Source organism: Lissotriton vulgaris, unplaced genomic scaffold (genome assembly GCF_964263255.1).
Source record: "Lissotriton vulgaris unplaced genomic scaffold, aLisVul1.2 SCAFFOLD_788, whole genome shotgun sequence".
In the NCBI taxonomy this organism is placed as follows: domain Eukaryota; kingdom Metazoa; phylum Chordata; class Amphibia; order Caudata; family Salamandridae; genus Lissotriton; species Lissotriton vulgaris.
Genome location: NW_028243221.1, coordinates 415,961 through 440,652, shown reverse-complemented (window position 1 = coordinate 440,652; position 24,692 = coordinate 415,961). Strand labels below are relative to the sequence as shown.

General features: G+C 49.4%; 1 protein-coding gene across 1 annotated transcript in view; it reads right to left on the bottom strand.

Moving 5' to 3' along the window:
- The window catches only part of TOMM40L (translocase of outer mitochondrial membrane 40 like), a 537,771-nt gene that overhangs the window by 97,119 nt on the left and 415,960 nt on the right, over nt 1-24,692 (bottom strand). Inside the window, exon 5 of the mRNA XM_086948535.1 lies at nt 22,108-22,213. Coding sequence (XP_086804661.1) covers nt 22,108-22,213 — 106 coding nt within the window. The remainder of the gene's footprint in view (nt 1-22,107; nt 22,214-24,692) is intronic.

Below are 24,692 nucleotides of genomic sequence, written 5' to 3'. Positions count from 1 at the left end.
TGGATGGAGACTTGGGGATAGGAGTAAGGATGGTGCCCCAGCCGGGCGGAACGGCGACAAAGTCTATAAGATAGCCTCTCCTGATAATAGTCAACGCCCAGTGATCCCTTACATCCAGCCGCCAAGCGTCCAGGAAAGACATCAGCCTCCCTATTTTTTATTAATCCCACGTATGCTCTGATTTGCCTGTTGTAAATGATTTGTAAATAATTGCACTGTATATATTTTATAATGTATGAAACGTTTTTATCTCTTTGTATGATTTTTAACTAAATTAAATAAAGATATTTTGACTGACTGACTGACATCAGCCTCCCGCCCACAGGACCTGCGGGCGAAACACAGTCGACGTCAGGACTTCCTCTTGAAGGTATCCGCCGGAAGCTTGGGACCAGGCAAGGCCGAAGATTTCCTGGGCCTGAAATGGCGTTGACGAGCAGAAAAGTTCCTGGAGGACTGGCGGGAAGACTGAAAAGACGCAGAGGAGGAAGGAGCCGGATTCCAAAAACGGCGAGAACCAGAGGCAGACGCCTTGCCCTTGTAAGGCAGAGCATGCTTACGGTCCTTGAAGGCCTTAAAGACCATACTATCCAGCTGGTCACCAAAGAGCAACTTGCCATCAAAGGGAATCTTAAGGAGTGAGGACTTCTCCAAAGAATCAGCCTTCCAGTCACGCATCCATAAGTTCCTATGAGCCAATACCAAGGAGCCAGAGGTCATGGCCGCAGAGCGAAGTACATCCGAAGAGACGTCAGCCAAGAGCTTAGACTGCTGCTCCATGTGGACAAGCAAGCCAGCGCAGTCCGACTCCTCCTGAATAGCCGTGGCCAGCTTGCCAAAGTCAGACACCAAAGACTGCGCCGCATACGCCGAGTAGATGCCAGCACGCAAAGACAAATTCCCAGCGGAAAAGGCTTTCTTCAGCGCACCATCCACCTTTTTATCTGTGGCATCCGAAGGCGAACAATCCTCAGGATTAATAGAAGTGCGACCAATAAGAGTGGCCAACATGACATCCACCTTCACAGAGTGAGAAAGAGAGACCTCCCCCTCCTCCAGGGAATAAAGCTTCTGTAAAAAGCGAGGAACAGAGGCGCACTCAAGGTCCCGCCATTCCCCCGATATTAAGTCTTTGATGCGGCCATGAAAGGGCATAGCGAGCGCAGGAGGCTTAACATATTGGGAAAAATGTCCTCGGACCCCATGGGAGCAGCAAAAGGAGAAAACCCCAAGTTCTCCCTGATGTGCTGGAGAATAGCAGGCACCTCCTCCCTACGCACAAACTTCCCCGAAGACGTAGAAGGCATGGCAGAGTCCGAAGAAGAAGATGAGTCCTCAGAGGGAGAGTCCACCGGACCCCCCCCAACACGAGAAGACATGCCCCTTGGCTTAGCACCTCTCGCCTCCAGAGCACGAGACACAGCAGCCTCAATCATGGACTGCACCTCAGAAGCAGACAGGAGGGCAGAAGAATCCACCGGACCCTGGGACCTGGTCCGACGAGCCGGGACAGGCACCTCACCATCATCATCAGAGGAAGACAAAACCCTCAAGCACTTCGAAGTCTGTTTAGCCATAACGAAACTGACAGGGCAGAACAGCCGAGGCAAGCCCTTAAATAACGTGCAACACAGCCCCAGCCGGGAGAAATCCAATAGATTCAAAGACACAAGAGGCAACCAATGAAGAAGCCTCGTAGAAACAGAAACCAATCACAAAAACATCAAAAATGTATAAAAAACGACCTCAAACGAGGCCCCTACCGCAAAGGAGCATCGGAAACAGCCAGCCGAGAGGACACAGCACATCCGCCAGCCGCCGTCTCCATTCCGGCTATCCGAACCGGAACCACAGCCCCAGCCACTCAGGGCCGGTGACTACGTCACCCGGAACCCGACCGCCCAGCCGCCGAGAAGAGCACCGCAACTCCATAAACGCGGTGGGGAAGGCTCGCGCACACCAGGTCGGCGCCGCCAGACCCAGGATGGCAACAGCAAGTGAGGGAAAAGCCCTCAGAACAGCAGAAAAGACCGCAGCACCGCAGAACGGTCAGCGCGTGGGACGCGCGTCTCACAGTGGTGAGACAGAAAAAAACAGGAGGTATGAGGCGGCGGGGGGCTATATATAGTCCCCACGTGACAAATCACGTGGGTACGGGTGTCTGCTGAGGCAGGGATGCCTCAATTTTGTAAGGAAGGGAAGCGAGGGAGGGACGATGAGGTAATGAGCACTGACTGTACGCCTCTGCTAACAAGATAATCTGATAGCAACAGACTCGATCAATCATATGGTATATGACGGTTGGGGTTGTCTTCTATTTTATTAAATACAGGTCAAGGTAGATAGCCCTCTCTAGCTATCGAGAATCATTTTGTGACAATACAAGACCTAAAAGGAGTTAGCTGCAACTGAAACACTATACCAGTATAATGGACATACTGAAAGAAAACGGGGGTAAGCTGCACAAGTCTATGTTCCTCATGAAGTCCTTATACCCCGAGAGTTTATTCACTATCATAAGGATTAATTTGGGAGGCCAAGGATCCAACTGCGATTCAGATTTAGTGGCCAAGAGAAGTTTTGTAATTTGTTCATGGGATACTGTTGTAAGATCTAAGAATTGGGGCGGATCAGTTTCTAGGTGTGAGTTGGAAACTGTTGGAAGTGTGTTTACAGCACCAAACATTGAGGCCTGTGAACATTGCTTGTTTGCAGAGTGTGAGGCAAAAGTATTATAGATAGTAGAAACTTTATTGCCAAAAGAGGATGCTAAACTGTTGCAGAAGGCTTGATCAATTGTGTTATGTTGAGTCTCCTGTGAATGGCTAAGTTTCAGCTCCGTTGCAAATAGCTCTTTAGAATTATTCTTCGCACCTTCTATTTTGTCCAAAAAATAAAGGATTTTAGTTTTCTGGATCAGTTCTTTATAATGTTACAATGTTATCTTATATATTTCTTTCTCCCTGGGATCATATTGTTGTTGCCAGCACCTTTCTTGTCTGCGACAGTGCCTCCTCAATAGCCTTAGTTCCTCTGAGAACCAGGGTTCAGTAGATGCTGTCCTGCTTATTTTCCCTGCTCTCTGGGGAATTGTGGCGTGTACCACTGTGCCAAACCATTTATGGTATTCTAGTGAAGCTGCCGCTGGGTCTTGGGAGAGACAGGATTTGTTCTGACCCAAGTGAATGATGAAATTTGTTCTATTCATGAGATGCCACAAATATCTTTTTTGGCTTCTAGCTAGACAGTGCTTGGAGCCAGTTGAAGAAGGCAGAGTTAGAGTTACCATCACTGCTAGGTGGTCAGACCAGGGGAGTATTATATTTCAGAAAAGGACAGTCTGAGAAGTTGGCCTGGCATATGCTGTCCACTATTCTAGTGGGCACCTTGCACCAGTCCAAACGACCCTTATTGATGGTAGGTTTAAGCAACCTTTATAGAAAGCTATCCTAGTGGTAGCTGTCGAGAGCAGCCTTCAGGCTAAGTCTTGAAGGAATGTAAAGCAGCTTGTTTAACCAGTCTATAATCTCGTAAATGTCCAAATGAAAGGAGAACCACACCAGGTATATATATAAAATATATTTATTCTAAACACATCCCTCAAGTCTCTTTATGAGGCTAGAGGCAAAAGTACATTCAGTAAACTTAATTAGCATATAGTAAATTAGCACAATATATGTTGACCCTTAGGGGCGTATCAAACCATATATTTAGAAAGTGGTAAAAGAACCACAACTCGCACAGGGGACCCACGGGGGACGCGTGCAGTGTCTAAACACAGTCGCGAATCACCATTAACTTCTATGGGGAAAGTCGCAGTTGGAATAAGATAAAGGACACTTAGAAGAGGACTTGGAGAAAACCCTTTTAGAACTAGGAGGTTCTAGAGTCAACACCCACGGGAGCACCGGAGTACTCGAGTTACCTCACCCAGGGAAGCCGGGTGCATAGGTGTCTTTTCGTGTCAGGTTTCGCCGTCGTTTTCAACGGCGATCTGCTGCAAAGTGCTGCTGGCATCCAAGTGGAAAGTGTCCGGGTGGATCCAAGCCTGGATCAAGGATGAGAAGAACCTGAAAGCAGAGGGGACAGAGTCTGGGTCACTTGCCAGTGACCAGGAAGGCGATGAGCGGATGCCCACCGATGTCAGTGATTTCAGGTGAAAAAGGTGAAGCTTGTCTCTTCAGCCACGAGGACCAGGAGGCGTCGTTGATGACCAGGATCTGGATTCGAGCTGTCCCTCGAAGGATGTCGAGTGCTTCGGCAGCAACCCACCCAGAAAGCAAAGATTGGCTTCGGTGCAGTCCAGCAAGGTCTGAGGGACTCACCACGCCATGGAGAGTCAGGGCTAGTCTGGAGCAACCAGGGAAGCCCAAAGGAAAGTAGAGTTACCTTTGTTGGGAATCACAAGTGGACGGACCAGCGATCACGAAGGGGCCTAGAGCAGAAAGGATAGAAGTGGGCTCACAGAACACTTGTGGATTGTAAGCCCACACTCTTCGGTGCAGATGGTGCTCTGGGCTTAAACTACAAGTAGCCCAAAGCACAACTTCGGGAAAGCTCAGGAAGTCAATGCACTAGCAAATGTGCACAGTGCCCAGGAGTTAAAGAACAAGTTACTTACCTTCGGTAACGATATATCTGTAAGAAACATTAGTTGGTGTTAGATTCCTTACCTTAGAATATCCCCAGGCGTCAGTCTGGATCCGGAAACTTTTGCGTAGCAGTACCCCTGCGCGTCGGTAGGCGTCGTCTGCAGGCGTCCCCTGCGGCTCCGCGTCCGTCGTCGGCGTCGTGCGCCGTGATGACGTCGCTGGAGTACATAGACGCCGCCTCCGCGCGCTGACGTCAGTTCTTTGCACACAGCTTTTCCGCGCCAGGAGACGCAGAGCCATGAGAGAACCAACACTGGTGCCATGTACAAACTAGGGCCCTGAAAAGGGATGACCTTAACCCTAGGTATCAGTTCGCAGAACGGGGAGGATGGGTGGGTTCGGTAAGGAATCTAACACCAACTAATGTTTCTTACAGATATATCGTTACCGAAGGTAAGTAACTTGTTCATCTGAAAGAAAAACGTTAGTGTTAGATTCCTTACCTTAGAATACATACCCCAGCAATACCAACCCCGGTGGTGGGTCTGCGAACCAATACAAAACTACACCAGAAAGTCCTGGAGGACAGAACGGCCAAAGAAGCCATCCCTCCGGACTTGACTGTCCAGGCAGTAGTGCCTCGCAAAGGTGTGCAGCGAGGCCCACGTAGCCGCTTGGCAAATGTCCTGCAAGGGGACTCCCCGGCCCAGGGCAGTAGTAGCCGCCGTGGCCCGAGTGGAATGGGCCCTCAGCCCAACAGGAGGCTCCTTCCGAGCCAAAGAGTAGCACGCTTTGATGCAGAGGACGACCCATCGAGAGATGGTTCGCTTACAAACCGCCCGTCCCTTCTTCGCACCCACGTAGCCAACAAACAGTTGGTCATCCACCCGGAACTGGCGTGTGCGATCCATGTAGAATGAAAGCGCACGTTTTGGGTCCAGACGGTGGAGCCGCTCTTCATCCTTTGAAGGATGCGGAGGCGGGAAGAAGGAAGGGAGGGTGATGGACTGCCCGATGTGAAAGGCCGAAACAACCTTGGGCAGGAAAGAAGGTCTAGTCCTCAGAACCACCTTGTCAGGATGAATGGACAGGAAAGGAGGTTGGACAGAAAGAGCCTGGAGCTCACTCACTCTCCTGGCAGAGGTGATGGCAACCAGGAAAGCCGTCTTTAAAGTCAGGAGACGGAGAGGACAAGAATGAAGGGGCTCAAAGGGAGCACACATCAGGAAGGTCAGAACCAGGTTCAAATCCCACTGAGGCATCACAAACGGAACAGGTGGAAACATGTGAGTGATGCCCTTTAAGAACCGAGTTACAATCGGGGATTTGAACAAAGAAGGCTGATCAGGAAGCCTCAAAAAGGCTGAAAGGGCAGAAAGGTAGCCCTTGATAGTGCCCAGAGCAGAGCCCTGCTGGGCAAGAGAAAGAAGAAACAGAAGAACCTCCGAAAGAGGGGCAGAGAGAGGATCCACAGCCTTTGCTGTGCACCATGCCACAAATCTGTTCCACCGACAGGCGTATACCGACTTAGTGGAGGGACGCCTGGCTGCCAGAATAACATCACAGACTTCAGGAGGCAAGTCAAATGGCCTCAACTGCCGCCGCTCAATCTCCAAGCATGGAGGTGGAGACTGGACAGGTTCGGGTGGAGGACCGTCCCCTGCTGCTGCGACAGAAGGTCCTCCTGAAGAGGCAGGCGGATCGGGGGACCGACTGACATGCTGAGTAGCTCGGGATACCAGTACCTTCGAGCCCAGTCCGGAGCCACAAGCATAACTTGGGCCCGGTCGCGCCTGATCTTCTTCAGCACTCTGGGCAGAAGTGGTATAGGCGGAAAGGCGTATAACAGACCGCAACTCCACTCGCGCCGAAAGGCGTCGCCGTGCGAGTGCCGTCTTGGAAACTCCAACGCGCAGAACTGATGACATTGCGCGTTCTCTTCTGTGGCGAATAGATCTAACCAAGGCTCTCCCCATTGCCGAAAGATTCCTTGCGCCACGTCCGAGTTCAGACGCCATTCGTGATCCATCGAGCACCGACGGCTGAGTTCGTCCGTCCTGGCGTTCAGAGAACCTGCCAGGTGTTGAACCGTCAGAGTCACGCCCTGACGTTCCAGCCATTGCCAGAGGCGCAGAGCCTCCTGGCAAAGGGTCCACGACCACGAAAGGGGCGAAACGAACCCGGTTGCTGACGCTGGGTCGAGAGACCCAAGGACTTGGCCGTGACCCTGGAGTCCTTGAAGCGTTCCAGCGCGTGGTCCGCCTTGTCACCGAACAGGTGACAGCCATCAAACGGCATGTCCATCAGGGTATTCTGGACATCAGCCGAAAAATTGGCGGATCTCAGCCAGGCGTGGCGACGAATCGCCACCGTCGTAGACATAGCTCTGCCCAGCGAGTCGGTCGTATCAAGACCACACCGAATTGAATATTTCGCTGCATCTCGGCCCTCAGCCACAGCCTGACCGAGTTTTGCCCGCACCTCCATGGGGCATTCTGGCAGCAGCTCCGCGACCGTATCCCACACAGAGTGGGTGTAGCGGCCCAAGAGGCAGGCGGTGTTGCAAGACCGCAGGCCCAAACTAATGGACGAGAAGACCTTTTTGCCAAACTGGTCATACCTCTTGGATTCCCGGTCGGGCGGGGCCGACGGGAATGCGGACTGGGAGGTCGAGGCCTGGATCACCAGACTCTCAGGAGTGGGGTGGGTAGACAGGTACTTGGGGTCGTCCGGACAAGGACGGTGGCGCCTGGCCACGTTCCGATCAACAGGCGCACCTGAAGCGGGCCTGGACCACGTGCCCAACAGAACGTCTGACAAGGCTTCATTAAACGGCAGCAGTGGCTCCAGTGGGCATGACTGCGGTTTGAAGACCTCGGTGAGGATGTTAGGCCTCACGGCCGCGACGGGGAGCTCAAGGTTTAAGGCCTTGGCAGCCCTCATCAGCACCACAGAATAGGCAGCTCCCTCCACCGATGCCACGGAAGGAGGAGAGATCAAACCAGGGTTAGGAGAGTCGTCCAAACCACTGGCATCCCCCAAGTCACCTGTCCAGTCCGGGTCATACTGGCACTCGCGAGCCAGAGGGTCCTCGGACCCCTCCCAACCTTCACCGTACTCCTCATCCTCTCCGTATTCGGAGTCAATGATGAAGACCGGCTCCTCGGGGTTCATGGGCCCCATCGGCGCCGGGACCGGCGTCGAGCGACGCCCGTCCGGCGCCGCGTCCGGCGTCGGAGAAGGTAAGGGGACGGCGCCGCCCGGAGCCGGCGCCGGAACCCCACCGCCGGCCGGAACCGGCAGTGGAGAACCGGCGCCGCGCGGGGGCGACGTCGGGGGTAACCCCGATGGCAACGGCGCCGGGGAGGCCGGAAGACCAGCCGGCGCCGGGGAGGCCGGAAGACCAGCCGGCGCCGATCCCGAAGGCCCCTGCGGCGCCGGGGTCGGAGCCGTCGGCGGCGCCGGGGCCGGAGCACCCGACGGCGCCGAGGCAGGGACACCCGAACCGCCCGGGCCCCCAGACGGCAGCACTGGGCCCGAAGGCACCGTAGGCCCCGTCGGAGAAGCGAGCGCCCTCATGGCCATGAGGAACGCCTCGATCTCCTCAGGCGTCGCGCCATGCCCAGGGACCGGAGGGTATGAGGCAGGCCGCGCCGGCGACTCTCGCGGAGCCGCGGGGTTGGGGTCACCCGAGCCCCCGGCCGCATCGCGCGAGCGTCGGGGGGAGTCGGGGGTACGATGACGACGCCCCGACTTCTTGTGCTTCCTACCTGACGAGCCTGACGAGTGGTGTCGACTTCCGGAACGCTCGGCGCGGCTCCGCGACCGCTCCCTCGAACGCTCTCTCGACCTCCGGCCGGACCGGGACCGCTCCCGGTCCCGACGTGGGGCCGACACCCGGAGCTCCAGCAGCTTGCGGGACCGCTCCCGCCTAGCCTTGTTGGTAAGGGCCCGGCAGTCGACGCAGGAGTCCACGTCGTGGTCGGGGCCCAGACACCGGAGACAGAGGCGGTGATGGTCTGTGACCGACATCGTGCGCTCACAGTCATCGCAATTCTTAAACCCAGGCATCCTATCAGGCACAATAGAGAAAAAACAATCGAAAAACTTGGTCAAAGACCGGAGTACTGCTCTTCAGATCTGCGTCCACTGGCGCGGAAAAAAGAAGAACTGACGTCAGCGCGCGGAGGCGGCGTCTATGTACTCCAGCGACGTCATCACGGCGCACGACGCCGACGACGGACGCGGAGCCGCAGGGGACGCCTGCAGACGACGCCTACCGACGCGCAGGGGTACTGCTACGCAAAAGTTTCCGGATCCAGACTGACGCCTGGGGATATTCTAAGGTAAGGAATCTAACACTAACGTGTTTCTTTCAGATGTCCTATGTCACTCGTGAGGGCTGCGGGTCTCAGCTTTGCTGGGATCTCGTGCCGGCCTCTGAGAAGTCTAGAAGTCCGTGTCCTGAGTCGCAAATACTTCAAAGTCGGGCGGGAGCCTCGGAAATGCAAACCGGCAAGATGCATCTTTGGTGTCTGCTTAAGCAGGGGAGTCACTCCTTGACTCCAAGGGAGATTCTTCAGTCCTCTAGTCTTTGTAGTGTGTCAAAGTTCTAGGATTCAGCTTCAGAGGTTCGTCCAGGTATAATCTAAAGTCCTGATGCCAGGGGTCCCTTACTTATAGGAAAGAAAGGGGGTGGACATACTCTGGGGACCCACCTATGGGAGGGTCAGGGGAAAGGGGTGGTTACACCCCTTTCCTTTTGTCCAGTTTCGTGCCAGAGCAGGGACTGAGTGCCCCTGCAACCGGTTTGAACTGGGGTATGCACAGGGACACCAAGTGTGCCCCCAGCACTGTCTGAAGAGCATACTCTGAATGCACCCACCCAGCCCCAATACACTAAAGCCTGTCTAGGAGGTGGTTACACCTCCCTGTGACAGGAAACCTATTGTCCAGGCCTCCCCTGCAGGAGTTTCGTCCAGCAGCAGGAGGTCAGACCTATGTCTGTGGCATTTTGTGAAGGCAGAGTTCTTTTAAACTATTACCGGTTAGGTCAGTATGTACATGTCTTGCAGGGGGGGGGGGGGGGTTGTTGGGGTAGGATTCCAAAGTGTTTGTCACCAAACACATGTTTCCATGCAGCCTTTCCAAAGTTAGCATTTACAGCGAGGTTATAATGCACTTAAGAGTATATGGTCTGAATGCATCACAGAACAGCTTCAGAGAATAGATTCTGAAAGCTGCAGAGGGGTCCTGCTCATGCATGGGCACCCTCTCACACAAAACCAAGCACTCTGCCTTCAGGATTGATAAGGCCTGCCATAGAAGTGACTGATAGGTTTATATGTGTCAGTGATAAAAGGTAGATATAGGTAACCTATATCTTAATAAGGGGTGCATGCACCACCTTACCCAGGCTGCAGTAGCAGTCCTGTGGTGCCATTTTGGAAGGCTTCCCAGGGGTGGCATAATTCATGCTGCAGCTCCTGGTAGGCCTCTGGGGTACCTATGCCCTTAGCACCTAAGGTACCATATACTAGGGACTAACAAGGGTACCCCAGTAACCAATATAGAGTGTCCCTAAAGTACATGCAATCATTTTAGAGAGGAAGCATCTAGGCTGGGGTCCTGGAAAGCAGGGCCCCAGCTAGACTAAAGTCAAGAAACAGTGAAACACCAGCAAAAAGTGGGGGTAACCATAGTAAGCAGATCCTACTCTCCTACAGACAACCTGTATAAGACGACGTCCAGGAGGTGTCCCGTTCAGTGAGAGGGCCCTTCTGCGATCTGCTCTGGGCCAACACTTGTCACCAGGTCCATGAGGGCAGAGGAATCTTTATCTGAAAGGTTATCAAGGTGAAAGTTAAAATCCCCTAGGATAGTGCAGTCTTGCGAATTAACTTTGTGGTCAAGAGGCTGACCCATGGTTTGCATAAAATTGGTTCTTGGTCCTGGTGGGTGGTACACTAATAGCCTGTTAAACGAGTACACATGGTTGACCGCTAGCTTAAAGGAGAGTGTAGGAAAGTAGGATCTGCTTCTTATGGTTACCCTCAATTTTTGCTTGATGTCTCACTGTTTTTGACTAGTCTAGCTGGGATCCTGCTAACCAGGAACCCAGCCTATCTGCTTTCTCCCTTAAATTGACATACATGCACTATGGTACACTCCAGATTGGATACTGGGGTACCCGGGGCATAGGTACCCCAGAGGTCTTCCATGGCCTGAAACATGCATTATGCAACCCATGAGAGGCCATGCAAAATGGAACTCTATGTCTGCTACTGCAGCCTGTGTAAGATGGTGCTTGCACCACTTACCTTAGATATAGGTTCACTATAAATAATGGCCACTACACTTAACACTTATAAGTCACCCCTATAGCAGGCCTTAACAATCCTGAAGGCAGGGTGCTGGGTTTTATGTGAGAGGGTTCTCCTGCATGAGCTGAGCCTCTCTGCAACCTTTAGAGAGCATTCTCCTGGGTTGTCTGTGACTCAGCCGGACATATAGGTAGAGGTGATTTATAACCTTGCGGTAAATGCTATCTCGAAAACGGCTGCATAGAAACATATTGTGTTTGGTATCAAACACATTGGAATCATATCCTACCTCCACACTAGTAATTGGTGTGGGAGGTATCATCCCACCCTTCAGAATCAAGCTTCCTGGGGTCACCGGTCAATCCGGTACCGGCCTTCTTCACCCGGACAGCACAAAGTGGATGCTGCCAGCCAGAGACACATTTCTGCCCTCCTGCTGCTAAGCCAAGCTCGAGCAGAGGGAGGCAGCACAATAGGGATCCTGTCACAGGGAGGTGTGACCCCCTCCCAGACAGGGTTTAGTGTACTGGGGCTGGGTGGGTGCCTCTGAGAGTGCCAGAAAATCTGCACTGGGGCACATTTGGTGTCCCTCTGCATAGTCCAGCTCAAACCAGCTCTGGGAGCCATTGGCTCCTGCTCTGGCGCGAAACTGGACAAAGGCATGGGTGTAGCCACCCCTCTGTCTTGTCCTCCCATAGGAGGGTCCCCTGAATCTGTCAAACCCTCTCCCGTGGGTACAAAAGGGCTTACCTGGCTGTAAGACTTTAGATTTTATGTGGACAAGGTTCTACAAGAAGGAACCACTGAACTTCGACCGTCTGGACACCTTGGACTTGGCTGGACCTCGACTGGGCGTGACTTCGTCCCCCTTTCCATCCGAAGCTTAGTTTGTGCCGTGACTCCATAGAGTCCGTGCAGGACCTGTGGGGCACTTAAGACAACAGAAGAAGCTCCCAGGAGTGAAGGAGCCACTCCCCTGCTTTGCAGGCACCTAAAGCACAACTGACCGGTAGCTGCTCATGAGCTCCTGTGGACCCCGAAGATTTCAACAACACAGGAGGTGGGTTCCTGAAGGTCCCTGAGGTCAATCAGCCCTCTCACTGAGTTTGAGGCAAGTATCCCTTGTGGGGGCTGCATAACCCAAACCCCTGTGCACCGCGTCCATTTGCAAGTGCATATGCTTGTTGACAATTCCTGAGCTTGTGCATTGGACTCCGTGTAGTCCGTACCTTGAGCAATATTAGTACCAAAGAACTCTGGCCTCCTCGCACCGAGCGCTCCATGGGCTGGTGCTTTGCAATCTTGCTTGAGATCCCCTCGTAACTCCTGGTCATTCGGCCTGTGGGTCCTCCTGAGGGTCATCTTGATTGTTCTTGGGCTTTCCTGGATGCTCCAGACGTGCCCTGACTCTCCATTGCTTGGGGAGTCCCCTGGACCTTGCTGGTCCACACCGTAACCTGTTTGTCCTTCCTGCGTGCGTTGCTGTTGCTAAGGCTTGTTGGTGCTCACGCCTGACACCGACCCCTCAGCACTCGACATCCTTTGTGGGACAGCTCACATCCAGCTCCTGGTCAACCTCAACGCCTCCGGGGCCTCGTGGCTGCAGAGTCAAGCACCCCTTCTTCGTACCTGAAGCACCCGACATCGGTGGGCATTTGTCTACAGAGTCCCTTGTCACTCTGAAATGACCCAGACTCTGTCCCCTCTGCTTTCAGGTTCCTTCCATCCAGAATCCAGACTTGGATTCCGCCAGACCCTTTTCACCGTCACAGCAGCAGTCCTTCTTCATCAGCTTCCATACAGAACGACGGAGGTTTCCGACACCACTTCAGACCTATGCACCCGGCTCCCCTGAGTTAGGTAACTCTGGTACTATGGTATCCACAGGGGGTGGCTCTCCAACCACTTCAGTTACAAAGGGTTTGCTCAAAGTCCTCCTAGAAGAATCCTTAAACTTTAACTTGGCAACCGCGACTTTCCCATAGAGTTGTACAGAGCATGCAGTCGTGTTTCCTCACTGCACCCGTCCTCCGTGTGTCTCATGTGTCATCACCTTGGGTGGTTCCTTGGGGTCACAGCGATTCTATGTGCACTGGGCACTGTGTCTAGTCAAGTCGTGATTGTTATGCCACTATTTCAGTATATGGTTCGGTCTCCCCCTGGAGCCCGCTGTGTATTGTGCTACTTACAACTGTTCTATTGATCTTGTGTTGTGTCCTTTGTGTTCTATCCTCTCGTAGAGGATAGTAGAGAGTGTTATAATAATAAATACATATTTTATATAACTACTTTGTGGTTCTCCCTCATTTAGTCATTTCAAAATACTTTATTCGGTTTTCTTTTTAAGAAACCATAAAAGTAACATGTTAAAACAATACAACACAATCACAAGATATAAACACGATATACACATTACACTTGATAACAAGCATTTGCAATGCAATAGGTCTCGCATTATTTAAGTTTGAGCTATTAGCATTGTAAATGGCAATTGTTTTTTGCTTTATGCTATAGTTTTTTTTTACATAAAAAGCTTCATATAAAATATGTTTTATTAAAGTTATTTATGCAGTATCTAAATTTTGTTTGCATAAAACAGTATAATAATATCTTAGTAAAAAAGTCAAATATTTTAATGGAAATTCACCAAATGTTCATTTATGTGTTGGTTTTGAAAATAGCTAAATTAATAGCTTTGTCATTTACAATGCCAATAGTTATAACTTTCGCAAATGTGACACCTATAGCATTTGTAATGCAACATTTGTATTTACGTGACTTAGATGTATTGATATTACAAATAACAATGGCTTTTAATGTTTTTTAATACTTAATAAAAGTGATTGTAATTTATAATGGCAATAGCTTAAACTTTTGTAAATAACTTTTGTGAAGATTATGTTCAGTGTATTTTATTGTAACAAAATCCAAGAACAGAAGTGAAATATTAACATCTTTTTGTGACATTTGTAATAAAGCTTGAAACATTGAGAGAACATATTTGTGCTGTGGTGGTGCTGAGTGATGCTGTGGTGGTGCTGAATGGGGCTGTGGTGGTGCTGAGTGATGCAGTGGTGATGCTGAGTGATGCAGTGGTGGTGCTGAGTGGTGCTATGGTGGTGCTGTGGTGGTGCTGAGTGATGTTGTGGTGGTGCTGAGTGGTGCTGTGGTGGTTCTGAGTGATGCTGTGGTGGTTCTGACTGATAATGTGGTGGTGCTGAGTGACTGTACTCACTGTCACTCTGCACTCACTGTCACTCTGCACTCACTGTCACTCTGCACGCACTCTGCACTCACTGTCACTCTGCACTCACTGTCACTCTGCACTCACTGTCACTCTGCACTCACTGTCACTCTGCACTCACTGTCACTGCACTCACTCTGCACTCACTGTCACTCTGCACTCACTGTCACTCTGCACTCACTGTCACTCTGCACTCACTGTCACTCTGCACTCACTCTGCACTCACTGTCACTCTGCACTCACTGTCACTCTGCACTCACTGTCACTCTGCACTCACTGTCACTCTGCACTCACTGTCACTCTGCACTCACTCTGCACTCACTGTTTCTGCACGCACTCTGCACTCACTGTCACTCTGCACTCACTGTCACTCTGCACTCACTGTCACTCCGCACTCACTGTCACTTCGCACTCACTGTCACTCCGCACTCACTGTCACTCTGCACTCACTGTCACTCCGCACTCACTGTCACTCCGCACTCACTGTCACTCTGCACTCACTGTCACTCCGCACTCACTGTCACTCCGCACTCACTGTCACTCTGCACTCACTGTCACTCTGCACTCACTCTGCACTCACTGTTTCTGCACGCACTCTGCACTCACTGTCACTCTGCACTCACTGTCACTCTGCACTCACTGTCACTCTGCACTCACTGTCACTCTGCACGCACTCTGCACTCACTGTCACTCTGCACTCACTGTCACTCTGCACTCACTGTCACTCTGCACTCACTGTCACTCTGCACTCACTGTCACTCTGCACGCACTCTGCACTCACTGTCACTCTGCACTCACTGTCACTCTGCACTCACTGTCACTCCGCACTCACTGTCACTCCGCACTCACTGTCACTCTGCACTCACTGTCACTCCGCACTCACTGTCACTCTGCACTCACTGTCACTCCGCACTCACTGTCACTCCGCACTCACTGTCACTCTGCACTCACTGTCACTCTGCACTCACTCTGCACTCACTGTTTCTGCACGCACTCTGCACTCACTGTCACTCTGCACTCACTGTCACTCTGCACTCACTGTCACTCTGCACTCACTGTCACTCTGCACGCACTCTGCACTCACTGTCACTCTGCACTCACTGTCACTCTGCACTCACTGTCACTCTGCACTCACTCTGCACTCACTGTTTCTGCACGCACTCCGCACTCACTGTCACTCCGCACTCACTGTCACTCTGCACTCACTGTCACTCTGCACTCACTGTCACTCTGCACGCACTCTGCACTCACTGTCACTCTGCACTCACTGTCACTCTGCACTCACTGTCACTCTGCACTCACTGTCACTCTGCACTCACTGTCACTCTGCACTCACTCTGCACTCACTGTTTCTGCACGCACTCTGCACAACATCTAATTATTTTAGTTCCTAAAATTATCTTGCAGAGTAACCTAAATTGAGGACTGTCAGGAAACGCAAAAAGAGTCTGCAGAAAGAAAACCGTATCCATTACACCAAACATTACCAAAGGTTTGCAACTTTTTCGCTGAGGGGGAATACTAAGGAAATACCAATTTTAGGCCTGAATGTGCTGTTTGTCACGTAGTAATATGTTCCCAATATGTGCTGCTCAACCATGACAGCCAAAACTACTTCTACCATGTCATTTCCGAGGGGAGCCAAATGTGCATCTGTACGCTGTTTGGATCTGGGGGGAACATCATGCCCGCATTCCGAGTCTTTAACGAGCTCCGTGGAGCCCACCTTTTTACACTAAAAATAATGCAGGTGATACAGGTGCAAAACGGAGGTTGGGCAGAAGATCGGCATGTCATTTAATTAATAATTGATGATAATCAAATGCCATGCCGATCTTCTGCCCAACCTCCGTTTAACACCTGTATCACCTGCGTTAGTTTTAGTGTAAGAAGGTGGGTCCACGGAGCTCGTTAAAGAAATCAGACATAAAAAGACAAGGCAAAGCCTTCTCTCTGGCTGCTTTAACAAGCTCCGTGGAGCCCGCTTTTTTACAGTCTGGCTTCTTGGCTTGTGTATCACTGCCGTACTCCTGTTCTCCTGTTCTACTGAACAGGAATCCCTCCCATGCCAGTTCCTTACCTTACTTGCGAAGAGGATCCCACGGTGGGCAGCAATAACGTGCCTCAAACGGTCAGAGGCGAGCTGCATATGCCAGTAATGGCGACTACTACGCCTGTGAAAGCACGACTCGTACGTACGTGCGCTCTTGGGCCAAATAATTTTCCCGGATTATGCAGGCAGCACGTTTTTTGCGCTGCAGCTGCAATAAGGTCAATTTTCCCAACGTGAGCGCGGCGCCCCTGGCTGCTCATGACGGCGCACCGGGGCGCCGCGGCGCACAGTTTGGGAACCACTGTTCTAAGCATTTTTTATGCAGCGTCGTTTTGCGCCGGCCTGCGACCAGGAAGTCAGGCAGGCCGGGCGGGACAACCGGAAGTAGGAGGGCGGGAGCCTACCCCGCCTCCCACGGAAGAGCCGCGATTGTTTGGCGCACCGGAGCAGGCAGGAGCCTACCCTGCGCCCCGGTGCCGAAGAAGGGAAGAAGAGTCTTGCTGCCGGTGGGAGCCGCTGCACTGAGGATGCCGGTGAGTGGGGCGTCGCCTTGTTGGGGGGGGGGCATCTGTGCGCACGCGCGCGGCGGCGGACTGTGTATGTGTGTGAGCGTGCATGTGTATGTGTATGTGTCCTGGAGTCTGTGTGTATGCGTGTGTGTGACGGGGGGGGGGGTTGCCTGTCTGGGTGCCTGCGTGTCTGTGTAAGTGTAAATGCGTGTGCGTGTGTGTGGAGCCGAGAGGAGAGGGGCTGGTGTGTGTGGAGGGGTCTCTGTGTATGCGTGTAGGTGACGGGGGTGTGCCTGTGTATGCGTGTGTATGTGCGCATGCGTGAGTGCTGTGTATGCGTGTGGCTGTGATGTGCGCATGCGTGAATGTTGACGCGCGTGCACGCAGCTCAATCCAGCCAGGATAAGCTCGTCACAGTTTCTTGTCCCTCATTCCCCCGTGTCAGACAGCTTTAAGTCTCCAGCCTGGACGCATCCTTCGGATGCGATGTCCAGGCGAGACCTAAAAACAGAAATGGTGTTTTTATTGTCGACATTAACATAGAGAAGAGGGAGTCGTAAATGGCCATAGATAAAACCAAAAAAAACACTATATCAATTTAAAAATCCAAACATTTTCTATAATTCATTGCACATTTCAGGAAACCGGCCACAAATGGGGTACAGTCAGGTTTTAGTAGTTGCAAATAAAGGAGAGCGGGACGTACTTGCACAAAGTTTAAATTTTTTAAAAGAGGTTTTAAGTAAAAGGTCCGGGGCATTTCATAGTATTTACAAAATAACATAAAGTGAAGCAGATCCTGGGGAGACTAATTGTCGCAGCCACAAGGATGCTAACACCTTCCCTTTGCAACTGCCCCTTGGGACTGCCAATAAAAAGTGAAAAAGATTACATCGAAACCTGGTCAATAAAAATCGCTGGTATGCTGGTAATAGCCATGATAATTACGGTTCCATCTGGTTTTAAGCATCAGATGCGACCTCACACTAGGCTTCAGGAGTTCTTTCTCCTCTCTTTCCATTTTTTTGATCTGAGTGAAAGAGTGCTTTACGAGCGCTACATCCAATCTGGTAATACCTTCTGGATTTAAAAACAGGTCAGGTCGTCCCATCTCTAAGACAAATTTTTAATATTTAAACCAAGGGATGTTCATCATATGGTCTAGGCTCAAAACCTCTTTTAAAATGTTATGTGTGAGGCCTAGGTGCTTGTTAAGCCAACATTGTAACCAAAACATAAGAGGACGCAAGGCCAAGGTGTCACTTATAAAAGACGTACCAGTTTCTTTGTGTACTGACAGATTTGCTTTCCCCTTTGGGATGCTCAGTAATTGTTTTAGGAAGTTGTTTTCTGTCACCTGGAGGCCATTGAGGCCACAGTATCCCCATAGGTCAGTCCCATAGCTGGCGATAGAAATGCATTTTGCCCGGTAAATTTTTAACATAGCTGCCACAGGTCGATTCCCCATTTTGGCTGCGAATCCAAATATCGCGGCATTTGGCCTATTGACCTCACCCCTTTTTTTTGTTTAAGAGTGCAGTCCAGTTTAGCCGATGATCTAACAGGACACCCAGATAAGAAAATGTTATGCAGTTTGGCACCCTAGCGCCATTCACCACAAAAGGGTACTTTCTTTTCGGACAAGGCCCTACCTGCATCACATAGGATTTCGTGTTGTTTATGGACAGATCTCGCTGGTCCATAAAGCCATGAAATGCGTCAAGTAGGGTTTGTAACCCTTTAGGGGTGCGGGCCAAGAGGACTGCGTCGTCCGCATAAAGCAGGACGGGCAGTACTCGTCGTCCCACATACGGAAAATCAGCTCCTGTTTCTAACAATGATCCTTCCAGGTTGTTAATATACAAGTTAAAAAGGAAGGGGGCTAGTATGCACCCCTTCCTAACCCCCCTTACAATATCAAAATTCCTGAATACCTTCAGATCGCTAGTGTATCTAATGTTGGCATGTCTATTGAGATCCCTCAGGAAGTCCAGCAAATTTTGCTCCACGCCCATGGCCTCCATGGACTGCCACAACCTTCCCCTGTTAACGCGGTCAAAGGCGGATGAAGGTCCATGAAGGCCATGTAAATGGTCCCCAGGCGGGCGATAGTGTATTTCCCTAGGATCAAGTAGAGATTTAGGCACTGGGCCATGGTTGAGTGACCCGGGCGGAACCCATACTGGATATCCGAGATGATCTTATTCTCCTCCGCCCAGGTACACAATCTCTTTAAGATTAATCCCCCTATGACCTTTACAACAGAGTCAATCACGGAGATTGGCCTGTAGTTCATTGTGCAGTTCCGATCCCCCTTTTTGTAAACTGGTACGATCGCCGAAACACCCCAGGATGCTGGGCATCCTTCCTTAGCTGCAGCATTACCCACGGCAATCAGAATCCGAGCCCAGAAGGAGGGGTTTGATTTAAAAAGGTCCAGTGGGATACCATCAGGGCCTGGTGCCTTTTTGTTGGTTAGAATTATCAATACCCTCCTCTATTTCATTTACAGAAAACACCATTATTTCCTTGTCCATGTTCTTGTCAAGTGAGTCTGACTGAGAAGACGTGTTTTCAAATATGCTTACAGAATTGGACACCCGTTCATCCTCTGTAATGTTGGAGCCCACTTCTCTGACCCCTTCCGCTAAAAAAGGTGATCGGTTGATGGTGCTCCAAAATCTAGAGCTTCTAGATAGGGTCACAGGATCTAGGAGTTCCCTCCATAGTGCTTCTTTCACAGCAACCTTGCATTTAACCAGAGCATTTTTGTAATTTTTCCTAAGAATACAAATCAGAGATCTATCCCTGGGTATTGTTTTCAGCCCGGCCTTAAGTTCTCTCGCAGCTTTTGAGCATAGGCGACAGAACCATTTAGGTTCACTGGACATACTGGATCTCCCTTGGGCTAGTAACATACCTCCCACTTTAAGTGCAATCCCCTCAAAGGATTTTAAAATTCCTGTGGGTAAAGATTCATCGTTAAGACAACAGGAAAATTCCGCCTCACAGGCGACCTTAAGTGTATCATGGAAGAGGGACGGAATTATTTGGCTCCATTTGATCCGCCGACCTCCATCTGAGGGTAGTAAATTAATACTGCCTTGTGCTTTGTCCTCTGTCTTTATGATGCTCCCTCCTATGGTCACACAGACAGGGTTATGGTCGCTGTGTGCACTTGGAATGATAGAAAAACCCTGAAGGAGGGATAAGATTGGTCTAGATAACAATATGTGATCGATAAAGGACCCGCGGCCTCTACCTATGAACATGGGATCCCTTTGTTTACTAAGAGGTGGGGCAAAACTCAATGCGAAGGATAGGTCTTGCTCGTCAAGCATGTCATTCAGTGCGTTGCCCTGTTTAGTATGCTCAAAGTGGAGTCCCGATATCAAAGGGCATCCCAACGCCTCCCGCACATTCAACTTGGGATCGCCACATGGGTGGACATTGAAGTCTCCTACGATGAGCAGGTTCTTCGTGTGGGGGCCGCAGCCCTGTTTAACAAAACTATTCAGCTCAGCGATCCCACACCCTTCTTCTTTATTAATAGCGTTGTAGAAGTTTATCACCCAGAGGGTGCTATCTTCATGGCCCAGTGAGATAGCCTGCATTTTTCTATTGTCCAAAAGGATGGCCCTGATGCTGCATCTTAAGGCCAGTGAAGCAAAAATTACAAGACCTTCCATGGCTCTTCCACTGGTTGATCTGACCGCTGGGACAAAAAAGGCTCTATACCCTTCCAGCGCAATATCACAGCGTTTCTTGGAGGCAGATTAATGAAAATTTACTAACAAACTGTACCCATATGGGGTCATGTGACCTTTCCTGCCAACCCCGCGATGTTCCAAGAGAGTACATTATGGTCTTGATAATTCTCTTTGGTACACAGCAGGACCTCACATGTTATTTCAGGGCGACTTTCTTCCCGAACCCCTTCAGCTAAGATATGTGCTGGTTTATCTAATTTGGCCTCCTGGGGGTACAAGATCGAGCAAGGATTATCGACTGGAAGGCTGCGTTTAAATGGGATATTATTAATAAAGCGATTGGCGATTGGTTGTTTCTCACCCAGTCAGTCACTGTCATTTAGGCCGGAAAGAGCTGCATATCGGTTTGGTCCCTCAAAAGGTGTAGGAAGCCCACAGCCACCTCAAGTGGGTACCCTTAATGGCCTTTCCAAAAATAAGCCCGTTCTCTGATGAGCTCTGTGAAAGAATGTCCTATCATAATATCTCCTATTCCTGGAGTCAGGTTGAATTTGTGACATTTAGTCATTCAGGAGGTGATACTCTGGTAAAACAAGCTGCTTTACATTCCTTCAAGATTAAGCTTGAAGGCTGTTCTCCATAGCTACCACTAGGCTAGCTTTCAATAAGGTTATCTTTGACCTCATACATCATAAGGGTCGTGTGGATTGGTACAAGGTGCCCACTTCAATTAGTGGACAGCATATACCAAGCCACCTTCTCACAGAGAGCACCTCATCTTCTGTATCTGTGGAAATGCCTTTGAATGATGCTTTCAGGTAATCACTATAAATAATGGCCAGCCCCCCTCCTTTTTCGCCCAATCGGTCTTTCCTGGCTATTAAAAACCCGTGTGGGACGGCTATCGCTAAGTGGGGCCCTGAGGTCTCATAGGCCAAGGTTTCCACGACGAAAATGCTTTATGTAGCCCTTCCCTCATGGAGTCTGTTGACTAGAACGCTAACCGCTCTAGATGGCGGCCGTCAAACGCTCTAATCCGCCCAGACTAATTGACTGACTCTCTCCACTCAATTGGCTCTGTAAAATGCTGTGGTGGACCGGAGAGCGGCATGCCGGCAGAAGGGGGTCAGCGTATGAAATGTAGACCACCTAGCGACCAAACATGGTAATTAATAACGCTTGTGAAAAATAGCTATAACAAAGTTAAAATACATAGAATGAAGCAAAGAAACCTCAGAGTGTTCTGTATGTATCGCTGCCTTGAGAATGACAAGAGAGTCATGAAAGAGGATTAGACATTTCTGTGTGATCCAGTTAATCTGAAGATTTCATTTTTTATCAATTTTTTAAGTTTTTGAAGATTTGCTGTCTAAGAGTGTTTAATATAGTGTTTACTGGTATAAATGTTTTGTTGACTAATGTATGCGGGAGTATTAAAACCAAAATAACTTTAAATTAATCATTCCGAATTTAAAAACAAGTAATCTGCATGGAATAGGATTAAAATAACTCTCACTTAGCACTTTCTCCACTACTGTTGTCAGTAGTAAACTCTGTAGCTAGCTGGAATTTCTTGTAGCAAATTGGGGCTAGCAAGAATACTCATTCCTTTAAACAAAAACACAGCGTTATGCAGAGTCCTTGAAAAACTAAATCTTGTTTTTCTTGAATCTTACCTGATTCATTAATGATGTCAGGATTACCAAGAGTCAATGTGGCAGTGCAGTCATCCCCTCGATATTCACCATCAAACTGCCACGTCAGAAACTTCGACTGTTGAGTCTAATTGAAGAAATGGTAAGTTAAAATGCATTAAAAGCATCTTTATTGCGCATAAATAGACATCAACATCTGGATAAAGTTATAGCTCTACATGAATCTCTAAGTGACATGAATGCTTGCTACTGAGATAAATTTGTAACATGCATGTCATACGTTCCCACTTGAAACAGCCCTTTGTCCAGAGGTTCATAACATGAGAATCTTTGTGATGGCAATGTAACAATGAGAGGTTATAAATGATGCTATAAAAAAAAGAAAGACACCAGGGCAGATTTACGGTTCAAAGTACGGACTGGACTCTCCCAGCGAGACAGAGTAAAATACTCTGTCACCCAGAGTACCCATACTCTAAATATAGAAATGTCTGTAAGCCCAGCAAACATCTCCAGTCATAGAGAGGAGCAGCCATCTTGTCATTTTCAGGAACCGCTGTCACATTGCTTTCTGTCAACGAGTTAAAGTTTGGCGGACGGTATCGTCAAAATGACGGATCATCTGTCAAACTTTTAATTTCAAGCAGGATTTTATTTTTGAATAAAAAAAAACTGATGACCCCCCCACCTTCGTGGTTTTCTCCTTTGGTGTGCGGGATCATTTAAACATTTTTACTGCCCCTTACTGCCACACTTTTCAGAACATTATGATAGAGTTAAAACAGGTCATTTAATCTCGCACTCCTTATCAGACGGGAGGTGGAATGGCCAAACCTCCAACGGCCCTTACTCTGTCGGGCTGTTAGAGGAGCATGTCGGTGTTGGAGACATAGATGTCTCCGATTCCGACATACTTAAGGTCCGCCCTTCTGTAAATCAGGAGGGCTGACCTTCAGTTTGGCGGAGAGGGTGCTCTGCTGCTGTTGCAACAGCACTTCCTCTCTGCCAAAATCGAAATCAGCCCAATATCAAAACCCATCATTTATTTATATTCTCATTTTATTTATGTATTGCTAAAGGGCCAACTAACCCAAAGGTTTCTTGATGCGAATGATATCTGAATTTCGAGAAAACAAACCTAGCAGGGAAGTAGCCATATTTTGGGCAGCTTTCTGAATCTGAAATTTTCAGTTTGACCAACAAAAGTACATTCTTCAGTGGGACAGTCTGTAACCCACTTCTCTACCCTCTTCTGGGTTTTACAAAAGAGGCACACACACAGCAGATTGTTATTAGTTCATCAAAGATTCTGTGTAGGTTTATACTTCTAAATGTATTTGTTCAGAGTGCAAACTCAATATCTTGGCGCGCCTTCTATCTACAATACACATGGCCTTGAATGAATATGAACGTCCAACCAGCCAGTGCTGCTTTGCCAAGATTGGAGTTACGTGTATCCAGCAGTTTGTGGGAAGACATGCTGCTGAATTCTGTAGCATTTTTAAAAAAACAATGGTTCAGGCAGTGGGAATTTATACTCAATATTGATTTAAAAAAAGGAAAATTGCGAAATCGCAATAACCAGGGGTTTGCGGTGATGTCAGAAAGAAGGAGCCACAAACACTGATTATTTAGTTCAGTAGTTATATTAAGTAAACAATTACTCAAATATATACACAGGAAAAAACTAAATTTTCCCAGTTGTGTAAAGTGTCCCAAGTGAAATATGAACCTAAAAAATGTGTGACATTGTGAAGTAATATTTACAAGGTTTCTAAGAAATTTGTTTTTAAAGGGCGACCAATTTTCAGTTATTTTCACAGATATATAGCTCCTATACATTCATAGAGTGCAATGTTCAGTGGTTCGCTTTCTTCTTTACTGTCGACGGCGTTTCGACCCTATTCTGGGTGTAGGGTCTCGTCAGGACCTATGGTATTAGGGACATCTGAACGTAGACTAGCTAGGTTATTAGTGGGGTGTGTGCAACCCGTGTAGTAGTGAAAGAGAAAGTATTCACTAGGAAACCCAGCCGGGTTCCCAAGTGAGGGCGTGAACCTAGCGATCCAATTGTAAGGTAGCTCGATGGCTCTTGTCTCTGCTTCGTGGGAAGCTTGGAAAATCAGCTCTTGCTATCTTCCTTTTAACGATTGCGGGTGCTCCCTGGCAAATAACTCTGCATCGGTAGGAAAGGGATTCGTTGTAAGATTACTGCCGCAGGACCACTTCTGTCTGCCTGCCGTGATGCAATGACGGAGTTATTTGCCAGGGAGCACCCGCAATCGTTAAAAGGAAGATAGCAAGAGCTGATTTTCCAAGCTAGGTTCACGCCCTCACTGGGGAACCTGGCTGGGAGACGCTATGCCTAGAATAGGGTCGAAACGCCGTCGACAGTAAAGAAGAAAGCAAACCACTAAATATTGCGCTCTATGAATGTATAGGGGCTATCTATTTGTGAAAATAACTGGAAATTGGTCGCCTTCTTAAAACTAATGTCTTAGAAACCTTGTAAATATTACTTCACAATGTCACACATTTTTTAGGTTCATATTTCACTTGGAACACTTTACACAACTGTGAAAATGTCATTGTTTCCTTTGTATATA